At 42.1% G+C, this 19,379-nt stretch overlaps 1 protein-coding gene across 1 annotated transcript; it reads right to left on the bottom strand.

Annotated features, from left to right (window-relative positions):
• Window positions 1-15,436: 15,436 nt before the first annotated feature.
• On the bottom strand, window positions 15,437-15,943 carry LOC136851268 (uncharacterized). Its single transcript, XM_067125249.1, has one exon. It carries the CDS (start codon window positions 15,941-15,943, stop codon window positions 15,437-15,439), a length of 507 nt encoding a protein of 168 aa, XP_066981350.1.
• Between the last annotated feature and the right edge of the window lie 3,436 nt (window positions 15,944-19,379).

The raw sequence follows: 19,379 nt of genomic DNA, 5'->3' as shown, positions 1-19,379 counted from the left end.
TTACTCCTGAGTTATTTATAAATTAATTTATTTATTTATTCATTAAATTATTATTTTTATTTATAAATTAACTGGATTTTACTCCAAAGAACTATTGCTTTTAGAAAGTGCCTCGTTACCTCCCAGAAACAGCTTCATTACCCCCAAGGGGGTAATTACCCCTAGCTTGAGAGCCACTGCCATATACTGATTGACTGTAAATTATCTGGCGTGACAACTACCTAGGTCATAGACGTTAGTGCCAAGAAAAAGGACATGGGACCAACAGCCTCATCCCAAAAGACTTGCGGAACCGGAATGCCGTGCCCTTCTGGCATCAGACCCTCCTAAAGACTGTAAATATCAAAAAGATAATGACCCTCAAGAAATATTGTGAATTTTTCCCTGTGACTTTATTACCGGCCACCATAAGTTATTGTGATTTTTTTCCTGTGGCTTTTTTTGCTAGCCAAAACTGTGACTTTTTTCCTGTTACTTTGTTTCCTGTAACTTTAGTACCTGCCACCCCGGTATCATACCTCTGCTGTCTCTCCTGGAGATGAAGATTGTGGTTTCCGCCATCAAGGTGTGGTGCTCCTCCTAAACCTAGGACAAACCCCTGTTCATAACCACTTCACGCAACTGGCCAAACAAATCCAGGGGCATTAAATTTGCACTGACCAGCACTTCAGTAACATACATGGTTTTTAGAGGTATCAAGTATGCTAGATAGAACTTCAAAAGCCTCCATTAAGCCTAGGGATTGAATCTTTTTCTAGGATTCTAGATGATGTTTGTTTTCGTTATCGCCCTTAGTCTTATGATGTTATTCAAAATACAATGTAAGAAAATTCACACTGAAAATGATATTATTTTCATAACGCCTGTCACTGAAGTGCTGGTCAGTGCAAATTTAATGCACTTGGGTTTGTTTGGCCAGTGAAGTGGTTATGAACAGGGGTTTGTCCTAGATTTAGGAGCACCACACCTTGATGGCGGAAACCACAACCTTCATCTCCAGGAGGGACAGCAGAGGTAGGATACCGGGGTGGCCGGTACTAAAGTCACAGGAAAAAAGTAACAAGAAAAAAGTCACAATTTTGGCAAGGAAAAAAGTCACAATAACTTACGGTGGCCAATAATAAAGTCACAGGGAAAATTCACAATGTTTCTTTAAAATATTTACAGTCTTTTGTTCATGTTTTTACGGCAATCCCTAATGGGCTTGTACTAAACACGCCGTAAAGGTGGATACATACCGGGTTAAAATCCTCAGGGGTCACTATTTAGGAAAGATTAATGTGACTTTTTTCTGTGCCTTTTTTACCTGTGACTTTCTTACCCGGATTCGATACGGGTGTCCCAGTCTATAGTAATTCACTGGCTTGCATGGTGGGCTGACCATGTCGTGGTGGATGAATCTTCTACGTCCATAATACCATGTTTTTCCTTCCATTCGTATTCAAATCTGAGGTTTCTTTGGAAAAGACTTGGCTCTATTAATGATACGTCATCAATGGTGATTGGTGCTGGATCCTTCTCACTGATGATAGCTGGGTGGATGCTGGTGTATGATTCAGGAAGCTCAAAAGAACATTTTTTTCCTTACTCTCCGTAATCTTGCAAATGTTGCACTTGCTCTGGTGGTCGTTAGATTGTGGTCTGTGGTGTCTACAGCAGACAGAGCAAACGGACTCTTTCTCAAAACTACTGGAAACACAACATCTTCCACATAATAGTTTCCAGCATTCAGTCATATCAGAGGCCACTTCTCTTCTCATGAAGCCTGTCAATTAAATCTCTTTTTCTTGTATTGACAAACGCTTCATCTCGACATACACAGCAAATTCAGGTAGGGCTATATAATATCTAGATAGTATTTGGGATACTAAACCTTTTACAGTACAGTTATACAGTACAGCAGTGTCTACCACCTGTGTGCCCTGATAATGAGCAATGTGTGCTTTTTATTTGTCTATGTACCATGATTAGCCATCGTTAATCTGCCAAGATTTGTCATAGGAGTTTGCCTTCCAGATGACTTGCCTTTGGCTGGCTAATTAGCTTCATCTGCCCAGAGCTTCCGGTTGTCAGGCGCCAGAGCTTCCCTTTCACACCACCGCTGTTTACATAACCACCCCTTCCACAGGAAGCTAGGACAGGAACTTGACAGCAAGGGGCTTTGTGATTTGCAGCTATTCAGGCAATTTGCAGACAAAAAAAAAAAAAATACTCATCTTCTTGGCAACCTAGTAATTAGTAGTGGTTTTCAGGGGCAACTTTTGGATAGACATTTCAGCTAAATATCTTCTAAAATTTTACCCAATCATTTTGATTCCCAGTTTCTAGTGACCCCTTTTTGATAGTTTCAGCTTGGCCCAGTGGTATAAAATTCTTATGTTGTCATTAGATTAGCCAATACGCATAAGAGTGAGCTAAATAAGACAAATAAATCAATATATTGACAACAAGATGTTAAGAAACAAACTACTTTTATGGTTTGCAATTGTTTTACGATGCACCAGCAGCTACCTTGATAAAATTGCCGCCATATTGGAATATTTTATGTTTGGCACACCTTCTTAAAAGGTGGCCTAGCGACAACATTTATACCAGATGTCATGCCTGAACGATTCTGCCCAAAAAGTTACACTTAACCGGCCCACTAACATGAGTGACAGAATTTCCTAGGGGCTCTTTGCGTAGCACGGTGGTAGAGACGGTGATGGTAATAATAATTTTGCTTTATACTACTTCAGAAACATATCTCACCCTCATTTATTCCGGTCAGTTCATCTTTGAGAGGTTCCTGAGAGCTAAATATAACCTAGCTATTTATAGTCGACCGAAAGCAGATTAGTATCTTGGATGACGTTGCTGCTGATATGACGTCAGGGTACGTTATGCTCTCTCAGGAGGCAGAATTCACGGGGCCAAGTTGACAGGGAAAAATGTCAGATGTCACTTAGACTCGAGAGCTGATTTTGTTTGATGGGAAACGAATGGAAAAAATGCTCGTGTAAAGAGTGGCTGACTGGCTCTCTCTCTCTCTCTCTCTCTCTCTCTCTCTCTCTCTCTCTCTCTCTCTCTCTCCCAGTGTAGATAGACAAACGGAAATCTGTCCTTGTGAAAGAGGCTCATTCATAGAACGTACGACTTTCTACATGAAGTTAATTTTATTTTATGGGAAACGAATGGAAAAAAAATGCGCGTGTAAAGGCCGACTGACTCTCTCTCTCTCTCTCTCTCTCTCTCTCTCTCTCTCTCTCTCTCTCTCTCTCTCTCTCTCTCTCTCTCTCCGTTTAGATAGACGGAAACTTGCCTCTGGGATATACGCGTATTCATAGAACGTACGACTTTCTTCATGGCAGACGCAAATAAATTCTCTCTCTCTCTCTCTCTCTCTCTCTCTCTCTCTCTCTCTCTCTCTCTCTCAGCTCACACCCGGGATACAGAGAGAGAAAAAGAGAGAGAGAAGGAAAAAAAGTGAGTGATCGGTGCTTTGTCAAAAAATAACTCGTTATAACTAAAAGAAGTAAAAACAAAAAATGGCATGGCTTCGGCTAAGGAAGCCTCACTCCACCGAGGTGAACCTATTCATTAGTATTTCAAAAATACCCCTCTCTCTCTCTCTCTCTCTCTCTCTCTCTCTCTCTCTCTCTCTCTCTCTCTCTCTGTCAGCACGTGTGCGATGTGTCTGCGTGTGTGAATATTTGCTTGGCTAAGTCGTGTGCTGCGTCCTCCCACATGAATTTCCACTCGGTCTGGCCATGTTAATTAAACCTTTCATTTGAGCACACATTCATGCGGAAGAAAATGGAAGTATTTTTTGGCCCTCTGGATCCCGCGTTGAGGAGATCTCCGCTATTTTAATATTAGCTCAGGGCTAATACTCAGTCTTTGTCGGGGCTTTCGCGTGCGCGCGAGTTTCCAGCCAAGGTCTGAGTTTTCCAGCTACGAGAGTGACATGACACGAAGTATTCTTGGGTATTGCTTTATAGCTTTAATGATTAAAAACAACGTATGGTGAATATCGACAGATTTGCGTAATTCGTATCGATATAAAGCGCGCTTTTGTCATAGGTTTCTTTGTCAAGGTGAGTGTCCACGAACGCAGCGCCGGAAAAGGAGCCAAACATCTTTAGTGCAAAACAAATCGTTTCACGAATGCAAAAGACGCATCGAATGAAATCAATATAAAAATCATATCTAAATCGCCTTCACACACACAGCTCTTCTATTAGGGTTTCCTTATTCTCTCTCTCTCTCTCTCTCTCTCTCTCTCTCTCTCTCTCTCTCTCTCTCTCACAAGCACATACCGTGCTCTCGAACTAGTTTCTCTTGCGCACGGCTTTGAAGCAGCATCATGCATCACAACCACACCTCACAACGAGACCGGAATATGCAAAATGCTGAAATTTTCAGACGCGTCTCTGTTCTGGGCGTTCGCGAGGCATTCCCACTATGAATCATGGGCGATAGATGACGCTCCGGGCGTAATCTACCTCATAATTCGTGGCTTCTCGCAGCAGTACCAAAAGCGAAGGAGATTGTTGGCCCTCGCAAGGCTCTTTCCGCGAAGGAATACAAGAAAGAGGCGCCAGAGTGAACAAGTTCCTTTGAAATGTAACTGGTAGCGTAACGTTATCCTAATTAGTGGGTCGAATTTGCTTTAACCGGTTTCAGATTACCAGGATCCTGGGTCACTTTGGACGCAATGCCACCAGGGATGTACTTCGTTAGTTTCTACTTCATTGCTTTATAATTTTCCACATGCAGTACATGCACAGTTTTTAGAGTCCTTGATACTCGAAGATTATAACAGATAACACACTATCAAACAGATAAAGTTAAAAGACAAAGAACTTGCAAAGGAAGATTCCAAAGAATAGAGAATTGAAGTAATAGTTTTTGTATGTCTCAAAACATCGTTATCTTCATTAGTGTGTCAACTACAATAACAGCAAAAACACTAACAATAACAACAGCTGCTACTGACCTTGTTATTGAATTGTCGGCTAAAAATATTTATAATATTAATTAGTAAGGAATCAGATACCGTTCCAGAGCGATGACAAAGAATTCTTGGTGCAGCCAATCCACGTAAAACCTATTAAAAAAAAAGACCAAACTAATCACACTCATCGCCATTACCATCGCCTTTTCTATTATGATCAGTTTCATGAAACGAATGAAACTACTGTAGTTTCATTAAACCGTTATTTTTATGTAGCTGGTTTACCTTTTTTCATTTCTTGTCTGTTTTTAAACAATAATTCTCAAAACCCACAATGCTCCTGATCTACTTTCATTGAAAGTTTAGAGAGAAAGGGGTAATACCTACGAAATTGATAACTCATGAATGAAACGTCGAATTAATCATGTGTGAAAAGATCTCATTCACCCTCATTTCTTGTTCATATTTTTCATTATCTAGACTTCTAGAGGAATCCATCATGTGTGTGGCAGTACTGATGAAAGTGTCCGTTTTTAAAAGCAGTTTTGTTATACTAAGCAGCAGCAGTAAAAATAAGTGGGAATAGCAGCAGTGAGCAATAGCAGTGGCAGTGGTGAATGTTATTTTGAAGATTAAAGCATGCTTCACATTCCTTAACCCTAATAACTGATTTCTTCTTTCTGTATTTCCTGTTACCTTCTGTTACTTCTTTCAAATAAACACCATATTCTTTGGAAGTTTGAATTCAGGTCAGTGGTCCCTGCGGACTTGTTCCATATGATTAGGGTTGATTTTGACAGTATTAAACTAAATGGCAACAACCTTAAAATAATCGCTTATGTTCTTAGATTTTAATCTTAAAGTGTACTGTTTCCTAGCTAAGGTCAATGACCTCAGATAGAACCATGCATCCATGCAACATAGACATGTTTGCCAAATATAAATCCCATTTGCGCAATCAAGGTACGTAGACGATACAAAATAAAATGTTAGTCATGCTTCCGTCTGCAAAAGCTGATAAACTTTAAATAAGAAGAGCTAAAAGGGTCGAAGGTAACACGTAACTGCAGCAGGTTCCTTCCCGCGCCAAGTCACTTAACCCGTGGAAGCATAAATGACGCTTCATACTTTGCAAATAGCCAGCGGGGCAAATGACTTGAAATCACGAGCTAGGTTGCCAGACCTATTCGAGCACCAAGAGAGAGAGAGAGAGAGAGAGAGAGAGAGAGACTCCACCGGCGTATGTTCCCAGCCGTCAAGGAGCTAGCCAAGAGGCGTAGGCATCATTATTGCAAAGGTCTTCAAGCGATGTTTCAACTGCGGTGTATATTTGGACAACTGGAAACAGAATTTTATTCCAAGATATTTGGCATATATATATATATATATATATATATATATATATATATATATATATATATATATATATATATATATATGTATATGTGTGTGTGTGTGTGTGTGTGTGTGTGTGTGTGTGTATATATTCTTTTTTTCAAACTTTGTGTAATTAAAACCTCAAAAGCTCAAGAGAAGTTGCGATGCATCTTAAAAATTCATATTGTATTTTAATCTTTTTTTTGCATTTATATCTATTTATCACTTAACTTTTCAATTCGTCCATTTTCTTTTTCCTTTTTTAATAAATGACCTCTTTCTGTATTTCTTATTATCTTCTGTTATTCATTTCAAATGAACACCATATTCTTTGGAAGCTTGAATTTCAATTCAATGGCCCCTCTAGGCTTGTTGCAGATGAACAGGGGTTATCTTCTGAATAATAATAAATTCTCTTTCTGCTTCTGTTTTAAAGACTAAATTATAACCTTCTTTCCTTTAAGAGGCTAAGGTGTGTCGCTTCCTAAAGCCACCCACTAACCCATCCGTTTTCCTTTTCCTTAAATTCATCACGCCTGGGCTAGAAAAGGCATAAGGATGCCGGTCCTGTTGTCCTCTGCATTTAAAATAATGGAAAACGGCGTATAAAGATGGACTTGTCAAGAGCTTGTCAAACTGGCGTTGTATAAAAGCTAATTTTTTTCCTCTTCTCCCTCACTGGTTGTTACGCTCACTTTCCTGAAGGTCGAAATTCGACAGCCATTCGACACAAGGGGGGAAAAGGCACTCTCGGGATGTCCGTGTCTTTTTCTTCCTAGTGTTTTCGTAAACACCAGTTCCAATCCTCCTCGGTGTTTGAAAGACACGACAGAAAGTTGGATTTTCTCCATAGACATATCCACCGTTGGGGGGTAGTGCCGTCAGTGCACTTCATGCGGTGCACTGTAGGCATTACTCAAAGTTCTTTGCGGCGTCCCTTCGGCCCCTAGCTACAACCCGTTTCATTCCTTTTACTCTACCTCCGTTCATAATCTTTTTCTTTCATCTAACTTTCCGCCTCTCCTAACAATTGTTTCACAGTGCAACTGCGAGGTTTTCCTCTTGTTACACCTTTCAAATCTTTTTACTGTCAATTTCAGTGTCAGCCCTGAATGACGTCATAGGTGCCAACGCTTGCCCTTTAGCCTAAAGTCTATATTCTATATTTTATTCCATAGACACATCTCAACAAATTTGGAACGCAGGTTACGTTCGGAACGTAACAATCAAAGTATATGATTATTACATAGAGCAAGTGGTAATGAATGAGCAATGACTGATTTATTTGTTTTCGTTATTTGGTGTCTCAGTGATTTTGGCCATAGACATCATCGGATATGACTCCAAATAGTACTGGAACAATAGAGTACAGTACTGACCATTTGCGGAAGTTAGAAAGTCTTAAAGCCTGAAGTTCTGAGGAGTTTCAGATGTTCGTTAGATGTAAAATTGAAATAATGCCTAAGCTGCTTTTCAAGGGCCCTGATACTTTAAACAAGCCCCTTAAAATATTTGTCAACTAACTGAGCTTAATCCCGTGTATCAGTTGGTTGTCTTGTACTGTAGACATGCGCTTATATTCCTAAAATTAAGCGTCCGCCCGTGAATAATTGATTTTTTAAGGCAAAGCCAAGTGGGTTGGGGAACCAATGCCTCTTTCTAGTACAGGCCCGAGGAAGAAAAGGGAAAGGAAAAAGGAAAGGGAGAAGAACTCAATAGACCTGCCTACTAATGTAAGAAAGGGAATGAAGAGTTGGGATAAACACATAGCAGGTGTTGCCAGCAAATGAAATGAAGTGTAAAATGATAACTGACGGTTTTAGCTAATACCAAAGGAAACAGGAGAAGTAACAAGGAAGTGAAAAGATTAATGTCCAACTCTAGAAATAGAAAAAAAGAGGGAAAAAAAATTATGCAAGTCATAAAAAAATGGAAACAACGTGAGAATTTTAGTCTGTAGCTCAACTTAAGTGGCTAAATTAGCTTCCACTAGAAACAGGGCTTTAGACAGAGCTCTACCGACAAGTATTGCAGTTTTAGAATTTCTTAAATATGTGTATATATATATATATATATATATATATATGTATATATATATATATATATATATATATATATATATATATATATATATATATATATATATATATATATATATATATATATATATATATATATATATATATATATATATATATATATATATATATATATATATATGAGCTCTGTCTCATTTCTGAATAGCTAATAATAATTACACTATTTTCAGCTCTTGGTCATATAAAAACTGAATTACGATGGATAAGATTTCGGTTTTACTTTCATGCTACGGTTGAAAAACACAAGTGTTTATATGTCATTACCAGTTGGACTCCTACACGTAGTTCCATCAAGAGTTCCGTGTATATACATGTGTGTTTGTGAGTGTTTTATCCTAAAAGCCTATGATCGCGTATTTACTAAAGATAAAATGGAGTGTCATTTTTTATATGTTTTTCAGTACAATAATAAAGAACGACTACGTCTCGGCAAAAATATTTGTATTTGCTAAAGAGAAAATGAGTTTCATTTTTATCAATTTCTATTTAATACTACGATAAACAACCGGTGCGCCTCAACAAAAAGGTAAAGAAAATCAAGATAATATTTTGGGGAAATTTTGCGCTACGGGACGTGACCATTGACTGGGGATTTATTCATCAGAGAGAGAAGGGGTGGGGCGGGGGGGAGAAAGGAGACGGAGGGTAAAGAGAAATAAGAGAATAAAACGCCCAGAAACGAAATTTGATAAAAACAGTATCAGGTTGTGAGAACCAGAGGACAAGGAGAACAAGCTGATGCAATATGAAAAACTGAAGAACACGGTCGAGATATTTGGTGGCGAGGCAGAGCAGACAGCAGATAGAACGGGATGGGAAACATTGGTGATAGAAAGAGGAAACAGAAGACACCAGATTTCAACTGTATATTCGGTTTTGACGAACAGACACTAAACGTTCGGCTTCGACAATTCGAGGTGCAATTTCACTCAAATGTAACCACTGCACCATGTCCCTTATTCCAAGCGTTTTGAAGTCATACAATGCGATAAAAGATATTTGGTAGAAATAACAGTAAAAGGTAAAATATAAAGAAATAAACGAAAGAAAAGATTGGGGATCATCAGTTGAAGTATTGAATTGCCAGCCTAGAGAGAGGAAGAGAAGAAACACGACATAGATCTCAGGCGTTTCCTCCAGAGGAAAGAAAAGAGACAAAGACTTCTCAAGACTTCTGTGTCTTAGAAAAATCTCAAAGAAGAAGAAGAAGAAGGAGGCTGGCCTGATCAAAATGACAAGGAAGGAACCAGTGAAAAGAAAATGATCTCGTAGAAGAATGAGATGAAAAAAAGGGTATGAATGAGACTTGGGAGACGACGCGTAAAACGGACCTGTTCTGAGCTGACCTGTCGGTGAAAGGGCAAAATGGAAGATGAAAAGGGCGACTGAATCTCCATTTCAGCAAAGAGAGAGGTCGTAGAGTACGTGTTCAGATGGTGCCTTCAGAGTTTCTCTCGTTTTAAAGAGCGTTGTCGTGCGGGTGTTCCTCGTCGTTGTCAGCATTCGAGTAAAAGAGGAGAGTGACCTGATCTTCAGCTCAAAGCACGGAGTAGCACCCGTGGCATAAACCACGAGAGAAATATAATTTGAGTACCTGAAAATTAACATCTCTGTACGAGGCGTTGTTGTGTGGGTGTTCCTCGTCGTTGTCAGCATTAATGCAAAAGGGGAGAGTGACTTGATCTTGAGCTCAAAGCACAAGAATATGATTTGAATATCTAGAAAAATTAACATTTCTGCCATTCCCTCTAGTTCATTAGTGTCTGCTCCTGGAAGCCAAAAACGATTGGAACTGCGGCAGTCTATGCCTGGTCTATGCAAGGCACTTGCTAAATCGCACTGTTCAGTGTTAATTTACTGAGTGAAAACACTGTCAATAATACCCGCGTGCTTTCATGGAAAGGTTTTAATCAAAAAACAAAAATATAATCCCAAACGTTTGGCTCTCATAAAAATGGTCAAGAGATAAGTAATACTGAGACACATATAAACTAAATAAATTCCACAATTCCTTGCTACGCCAGGCAAATTGAATTCATTCACTCAATCACCTAAACAGCTTTTACTGTTATATATCCGAAGCTTGTGTGTCCTGGATTTCCCAAAAATTCTTAGATGAAGAAGACCTGACCACCAGAGGGGCTGACAGACTAGCCGTTCTTCCTTGGTGTATTTTGTCAAATTAATTTTGGTAACGAACTAAACTAACTCTCTAAATAGTGGACGGATATTTTGGTGCATGTTACGGGCACACAGTGAGCGCACAGTAAGCAACCTGAAACGTAATCCTTATTGGAGGATTTTGTTATATGCAACTGACTTACAGCTGATTTGTATAATAGAAATGACCTGAAACATAATCCTAAATGAAGGACTTCGTTGTGTACAGCTGAATTACAATTGGTATGTATACGATGGCTAGACGTTTTTCCACGCCAAGAGCAAAGCGAGATATCAACTTTAGTTTAATAAGCTGTTTGACCTTGTAAGTTTTCAGCTGTTTAATGTCAGTCTCTGTTTATCCCGAAACAGAATTTTCTTGCAAAAGTCATTCTGATATTCAACAGCTTTAGGAAGATGAGGTATTGGTATATGTTCTACCAATTCAGGGGATTTTACGGATGGGATATTTTATTTGCAATAATACATCACAGCCAATTGTATTTGTATTTATATTGTGTCCTTGCTACGATGAATAGTACTGTAGCCTCTTCATCGTCCATTATTCCCGTAAGGGAGTAGTACCGTCAATGCATCTCACGCGTTATACTGTAGGCGTTACTTAAGGACCCTGGCTGAACCCCTCTCATAAATTTACCGTATCTCCGTTCATATTCTTTCTTCCATCTTACTTTCCACCCTCTTCTAACAATGTTTTATAGTGCTGCTGCAAGGTTTTCCTCCTGTTACACTTTTTAAACCTCTTACTCTCAGTTTTCCTTTAAGCGCAGAATGACCTCATAGGCCCCAGCGCTTGACCTTCAGCCTAAATTGTATATGCTCTCTGAGATTATTATTCACTAACGTTAGTAATATTCACTACTCCACAGTTATAATTTTTACTCATTATTATCATTATTAATTTATCCACCTTGACAAAATACTTTATATCTTCCCTATTATAACAACAACAATTCCTCTCTGTATATGGCTGTGCATTAAAATACAGATATTATTATTATTATTATTAATTTAGCTGTTAGTAATTTATTCATTTGCCTATGTATTTTGTACCGTCCTATTATGCCAACAATTGCTCTTTGTATATGGCTGTGCATTAAAACACAGTTATTATTATTATTATTACTATTATTATTGCTAAAAATCCACATTGTCTTGATTAAAATGTTATCTATTAAGAAGAATAAAATTATGTCATTAATTGTATTATTGGTAAAAGTAAAAAACTTTAAACAAAGACTTTCGAGCACCTGAACAGTGGTTTCCTGGTTATTATTATTAATTTTATTATTATTACTAGTATTATTGTTCTTATTAGTTAAAGCGTTAATAATTTATTCGCCTTGCCAAAATACTTTATACCTTCCCTATTATACCAAGTTACCAACAATTGCTCTCTGCATTTGGCCATGCATTAAAACAAAGATATTATTATTTCGTTCAAGAGGATGACAGCATCAGTGGAATTGATTTTATATATGGTCTTCTCAGTTCTTCTTATTATTTTCTTCTCGTCAGGGGTGATATTTGCTAATAACTGGCCGATGTTCATAGTCTGGATAAGGAACTGGCTTCTTGAACTACTAATTTTTATTGCGTAAAAGAAATGGAAGTTAAAAAGGGGAGTTTGATCGCCGTAGAGTTTCAGGAAATCAGGATTTCTCGTATTCTCGTGCAGAATCTTCGTCGTTGTTCTAGGGGCGTAGTGGAATTCCAACGTTTCCAACCGTATCATCGGTTCATTCTCATGGAAAGGGTGGGATTGTTCTGGTTGGAATGGGGTCGTCAGACGGTATTTATAGCGTTCCGGGTGTCCCGTGTTGGGAGGGTTGAATTTTCATTGGCTGCCTCAGGGGATTAAGCCCCTGGGCCAAACCGTCTCCCAGAGGTCGATGCTCGCACTGGTCTTCGCGTGAGGACGATGGAGACTGGAAGGGTAGTATGGGGAAGGTCACTTGTCCGGCCTTGGGGTGCTGGCGGTTGGCGCCATACGTGCCACCGTCGGGAGGAGGGACATCTGCATGGTGTTGAGGCTAGGTCTCTCCTTTCCGATGTGTAGGGCCTCCAGGAGGCGGCGGTGGTCTGTCGCTTTATCAATAATTCTGATATTAGGAATTATGTCCTTTTGGGCTATTCTGATATTGTGGATATTCTTGGCATGATTATGGATGGCACCTTCCTGAGTGTGGCAGGAGATCCTCTTGGAAAATCTCATCGTGGTCATCCCTAGTAGGTGCCAGGGCATTCCCAAACAGAGCATTTGTATTGGTAGACCACATTGGTTTTCTTCAGGGTCCCTACACTGTGGGGGCTGGGTTGTTTTTCATGATCAGGCCGCTGGTCTTCTTGCTTTTGTAATAAATTACAAATTTAACCTTTTTTGCAGGGTCCATATGGGTGACGTTTTCTTCTATGATACTATGAAGAGCTCGCTCTTCCTCTTTGTTTTTCCTGTGGAACACACCCTTGTAAAAGAGAGTGACGTCTTCGAGGGCGGCAGGGCAAGGCTGCTGCTGGTACCATTTGTCAATACTCCTACAGATGCATTTTGCGATGTCCCGGTTGGAATACCCATTGTTAATTAAAATCTGGGCAACACATTCTAATTCGGTGTGTGTGTCCTTCCAGGAGGGGCAGTGTGAGGGAGCTCTCCTGATGAAGTCGCTGATTGCAGTGCACTTGTAGCTCTCTGGACACTCGCTCTCACCATTCAGGCACATGCCCAGGTTCAAGGGTTTTGTATAAGCTTGTGTTACGAAGCTCTCCTCTTGTTGCTCGACGAGGACATCAAGGAAGGGGAGACGACGATCACGTCAATGTTCAATGGTAAAGTTGAGGCTACTGTGGTCGTGGAAGGCTTGTCGCAGGTGTTCTATTTCTTCCGCCGTGCCAGCGCTTATGAAGGTGTCATCAATATACTGGACATATATTGACAGTTTCTTGATGGCAGTGAATACCTGATGTTCCACAGCACTCATGAAGAAATTTGCGAAAAGTACTCCGAGGGGAGAACCCATCGCAACACCATCTTTTTGTATGTACATATGGCCTCTGTGGGTGGAGAAAGGGGCCTTTTTTGTACAAATCTCGAGGAGTGTTCGGAGGGCATGCTCAGGGATGTTTAATGGGGGCGTAGAGTCGTCTCTATATACATGATCCAGAATTATCTGGATTGTTTCATCCACGGGGACGTTCATGAAGAGGGACTCCACGTCCATCGACGCAATAACCCCTCCCAGAGTTGTCGTCTTCAGGGCTTCTATAAACTTGGCAGAGGACTTCAAGCTGTGGTCATAAGAAACGTGAGGGGTCAAAATGGCATTCAATTTCTTCGCGAGCTGATACGAAGGAGCAGGAATCTAGCTAATAATGGGGGTGTAACGGGTTCCCTGCTTTATGGGTTTTGACGTTCCCGTAAATGTAGCCAAGGTCATAGTTCCCTATGATCAGCAGCAGGTGAAGAGAGTTGGAAGCTGCATTGACAGCTATTGGCCTCGTGCTTAATGTCATCAATCCTCTGAAAGTTGCTGCTGTCTGCCAGTATCTCATCCAACTTGTGGTGATATTCATCAGTGCAGATGAGTACAAAGGCAGCTGTTTTATCAGCCCGATGGTTGGTGACATCCTCTCTGGCTCAGAGTTCTCTGGCCACTTCCCTTAAACGCCTGTTGATCACATCACTCTTGTAATCACCGAGTTCTGTGAGGGCCTTGGCCAAAAGGAGGAGCTGGAGGGCGTCCGAAGTGCGCATGGTGCCTTGATCTTCATGCTTGTGTATGGTGTCCAGCAGGGACTCGATTTCAAGGCATTTCTCCATGGGCCTCAGTCGGGTAGAGAAATGACAATTAAGTCCCGTACATAGGATTCTGTCTTGTTCAGCAGTAGGTACATAGTCTGTCAAATTAATGTATTCTTCTCTCTTCTGTGGGAGTCGTAGTTTTCCTCCATTGAGGGCTACCAGTTTCTTCATTATCGTCCTCATTCTCTTTTCGGCATCCTTCTTTTCTAGGCGGTGCAGGCATTCCATGATGGCGTTGGGGTGTGCCCTTTCCTGTGGGAAATTATCGTCTCTATTGGCTCCCTCTTGAGCGTGGCAGGAAATCCTCTTGGAGAAATTCATGGTGGTCATACCCATGTAAGAACCGAGGCATCCTCGGACAGGGCATGAGTACTGGTATACCACGTTGGTTTTCTTCAAGGGGTCCTGCTGAGGGGGGCCTGGATTGTTACGCATCACCAGGCTGCTCGTCTTTTTGCTCTTGTAATAAATGACCAGATGAATATTCTTATTGGGGTCAACGGGGCTGACATTATTCTTGATGATGTTCTTGAGGGCATGTTCATCTTCTTTATATTTATGATGAAATTGTCCTTTATAGAAGAGCTCTATGCATTCAGGGGCATTGGGGCAAGGTTCCTGCCAGTACCATTTATCGATGTTCACCTTAATAGACTCTTCTATATTCCGGTTTGGGTGTCCATTGTCGACGAGGGTCTGGGCTACACATTCCATTTCTCTGTGTGTGTCATTTCAGGAGGAGCAGTGCGAGAGGACCCTCCTGACATAGGTGCTGATGGTGGAGAGCTTATACCTCTTGGGGCACTCGCTCGCCCCGTTCATACACATGCCCAGGTTCGTGCACTTCGTGTAGACCTCCGTAGAGAAAGAGGCCTCTCTCTGCTCCACAAGGATGTCAAGGAAGGGGAGGCAGTAGTTTTGGCTATGTTCGATGGTGAAACTGAGGCAGTTATAGTTGTGGAAAGCACGCCTCAGGTTCTCGATCTCCTCTTGCGAACTGGCGTTGACGAAGGTATTGTCAATGTAGCGCACGTACATCCTTGGCTAGTCTATGTCTTCAAATACCCTTTGCTTCACAGTGCCCATGTAGAAATTGATGAAGAGGACTCCAAGGGGAGAACCCATCACCACACCATCAATCTGGGTGTGCATACGGCCACGTTGGTTGGAGAAAGGGGCCTTTTTGGTGCATATTTCCAGGAGGGAATGGATGGCATGCTCAGGGATGTTCAGGGATCGGGTGGTGGGGTCCCTATACACATGGTCCAAGATCATCTGGATGGTCTCATCGACAGGGACATTGGGGAAGAGGGACTCCACATCCATCGAAGCAATACATCCTCTGGGGGGCGCCATTCTTAGGGCCTCCAGGAGCTCTGCTGAAGACTTCAGATTGTGGCTGCCCAGTACGTAAGGGGTCAGGATGGCATTCAGCCTCTTAGCGAACTGGTACATCGGGGCAGGAATCTGACTGATGATGGGCCACAGGGAGTTACCTTGCTTGTGTGTCTTGATATTCCCGTAGATGTACCGCACAGCATAGTCTCCCATGATTGGTGTAGGTGAAGGGCGTTAGAGCGGCAATGACCGTCTCTATGATCCTGTTCGCCTCCCGCCTGATCTCGTCGACAAGGTTCTTAGTAATTTTTGGAATTTGGTACTATCGGCCAGGATATCCTCCAACTTCCAATGGTAGTCCTCGGTGTTTATGAGGACAAAAGTGGCCCTAAGAATGGTGCCCCCCAGAGGATGTATTGCTTTCCACAACCGTAGCTGCCTCAGTTTCACCATCAAATATAGCCAAAACTGCTGCCTCCCCTTCCTTGACGTCCTTGTGGAGCAGAGAGAGGCCTCTTTCTCTACAAAGATCTACACAAAGCGCCCGAACCTGGGCACGTGTTTGAATGGGGCGAGCAAGTGCCCCAAGAGGTATAAGTGCTCCACCATCAGCGCTTACATCAGGAGGGCCCTCTCGCACTGCTCCTCCTGGGATGACACACACAGAGAAATGGAACGTGTAGTCCAGACCCTCATCGACAATGGACACCCAAACCGGAATATAGAAGAGTCTATTAAGGCGAACATCGATAAATGGTACCGGCAGGAACCTTTCCCCCATGCCCCTGAATGCATAGAGCTCTTCTATAAAGGACAATTTCATCATAAATATAAAGAAGATGAACGTGCCCTCAAGAACATTATCGAGAATAATGTCAGCCCCGTTGACCCCAATAAGAATATTTATCTGGTCATTTACAGAAGAGCAAAAAGACGAGCAGCCTGGTGATGTATAAACAATCCAGGCCCCCTCAGCAGGAACCCTTAAAGAAAACCAATGTGGCATACCGGTACTCATGCCCCATCCGAGGATGCCTCAGTTCTTAAATTGGTATGACCACCGTGCACTTCTCCAAGAGGATTTCCTGCCACGCTCAAGAGGGAGCCATCTTTAACCATGCCAGGACTGCCCATAACCAGAGATTTGCAAGAAAAGATATAATCACAAATATGGAAATAAATGACCGAACTACAGACCACCGCCGCCTGCACCTCTTGGAAGCATTGCACGTTGGGAAGGAGAAACCAACCCTCAACATTATGCAGGAAACTTTTCTCCTTCCCACGGCCGCCAGGAAACCTGCACCAAGCGACCCCCATAGCGAACAAGCAAATCAAAATTCAGCATCTGAGAATCGAAATTCTCCCATTCATCCCCAGCACTACAATGCCGCTCTCACGCAAGACGAGTCCCGAACATCAACATGGGAGAGAAGGCTCCACCAGAGATGGCCTGCCCCGGGCAGCCAATCATGATTCAGCACTGATAAAGACCCCCTCTATAAATACAGACCCAAGCGCCTTGTTTCTCCAGATCTTTTTCAACCATGTCCAGAGGATGACCAACGAGATGATCGAAACATGTCAACAGTACCTGAAGTAGAACCTGAATCCAGATGACGAAGGGTCCCACGGATTTCTGATTGGATATTTCAATAAAAGACTTCCCACATTCCACACACTATCCTTTTTCCAATATCAATTTCAGCCAATTGCTGACCAATATCGCTGAGCCCGAAAAGCGAATTATAAGGAAAATAGAAAAGATACTGTATGAGATAAATTCGCATAATACAGCCATCCTTTTTATTATTATTATTATTATTATTATTATTATTATTATTATTATTATTATTAATTTAATAATTTAACTGATGGTAATTTATGCATCTTGCCAATATATTTTGTATCTTCCTCATTATACCAACAATTCCTCTTTGTGTACATGGCCAGCGAAGGGCAGGAGGGCAGTTGAAGGACTCCCTGTTTAAACGTGGCTGCCAGTCGTGGACTTCGTCTTAAGGATTTCTCTTCCGGTGTTTCATTGACCTCATACAAGTCAACATTGCAATACTTATAGTCATTATCGCCATTAATAAATAATAATGTGGCCTCATGGGAATAAAAAGAAAATTTCCAAGAAATTGATAAAATAGTAAAAATAAATTGACGATACATTATAAATTTTCAAGAAAACCAGCTTCCTCCATGAACTTAAAAATATCCTCTCTGGGATCCCAGGAAATATGATAATTACCCTCTTCATCAATGAACTCTGAGAAGAAACGATTTCTAAGGTTCCCAAGGTAGGGGTACTGAACCAGCTCATAGTGCTACATAGAGACTAATGGCAATAATACGAAATGCACTTTCCCTTGAATGAATTCTTGGCATGGAAGAATTATGATACAAACTAAGTGATACAGAGTACAGTACAAAAATTTTAAAAAATTTCAATCGTCTGGAAAACAAAAATAAAGTAATAAAGAGCATTCTATTAATGTGAAATCAAGATGCAGTGATTTTCTTATCAGATCTACCAAGGAATCCTGCCTTACTCTTCTGGAGAGGACACTCCCTTGAAGGCAGCTCTCAAAGAAATGGCTTCCCTAAGGAGCCTTTGGCCCTCACCTTTAGGGCTCTTACCAGGGCCACTTCCCCAGCCTGACAGGATACCTGCCTTCTCCGAGGAAGCAGCCTCTGGGTCGGACCCTTCCCTTCAAGGCTGCCCTCAAGAGACTGGCGAGCCGTAGGAGTTCTTGGGCCTCATCCTTGAAGTTCTTGGGCCCTCTCCAGACCCACTTCCCCACCCTGGCAGGATACCTGCCTTCTCTGAGGAAGCAGCCTCTGAGTCGGACTCTTCCCTTCAAGGCTTCCCTCAAGAGACTGGCGAGCCGTAAGGGTTTTTGAGCCTCATCCTTGAAGTTCTTGGGCCCTCTCCAGACCCACTTCCCCATCCTGGCAGGATACCTGCCTTCTCCGAGGAAGCAGCCTCTGGGTCAGACTCTTCCCTTCAAGGCTTCCCTCAAGAGACTGATGAATCTTGGGGGCTTTTGGGCCTCATCCTTGAAGTTCTTGGGCCGTCTCCAGGCCTGCTTCCCCAACCTGGCAGGATACCTGCCTTCCTCCGAGGAAGCAGCCTCTGGGTTGGACACTTCCCTTCAAGGCTGCCCTCAAGAGACTGGGTAGCCTTAGGGGCTTTTGGGTCTCATCCTTGAAGTTCTTGGGCCGTCCGTCTCCAGGTCCACTTCCCCAGCCTGGTAGGATACCTGCCTTACTCAGAGGAAGCAGCCTCTGGATCAGACCTCTCCCTTCAAGGCTGCCCTCAAGAGACTGGTGAGCTTTGGGGCCTTTTGGGCCTCACCCTCGAAGTTTTTGGGCCCTCTCCAGGCACGCTTCCCCAGCCTGGTAGGATACCTGCCTTCCTCCAAGGAAGCAGTCTCTGGGTCGGACCCTTCCCTTCAAGGTTGCCCTCAAGAGACTGATGAGCCTTTGGGCTTCTAGGCGTCATCCTTGAAGTTCATGGGCCCTCTCCAGGCCTGCTTCCCCAGCCTGGCAGGATACTTGCCTTCCCCTGAGGAAGCAGCCTACGGGTTGGACCTTTCCCTTCAAGGTTGCCTGCAAGAGACTGGTGAGCTTTGGGGCCTTT

This window comes from Macrobrachium rosenbergii, chromosome 3 (assembly GCF_040412425.1).
Source record: "Macrobrachium rosenbergii isolate ZJJX-2024 chromosome 3, ASM4041242v1, whole genome shotgun sequence".
Taxonomy (NCBI): Eukaryota; Metazoa; Arthropoda; class Malacostraca; order Decapoda; family Palaemonidae; genus Macrobrachium; species Macrobrachium rosenbergii.
Note: the sequence above shows the minus strand (reverse complement) of the source record. Positions and strands in the feature narration are given on the sequence as shown.

Coding starts and splice junctions, on each gene's coding strand:
- LOC136851268 (XM_067125249.1), bottom strand. CDS start 15,943: ATGGGAGACTATGCTGTGCGGTACATCTACGGGAATATCAAGACACAC.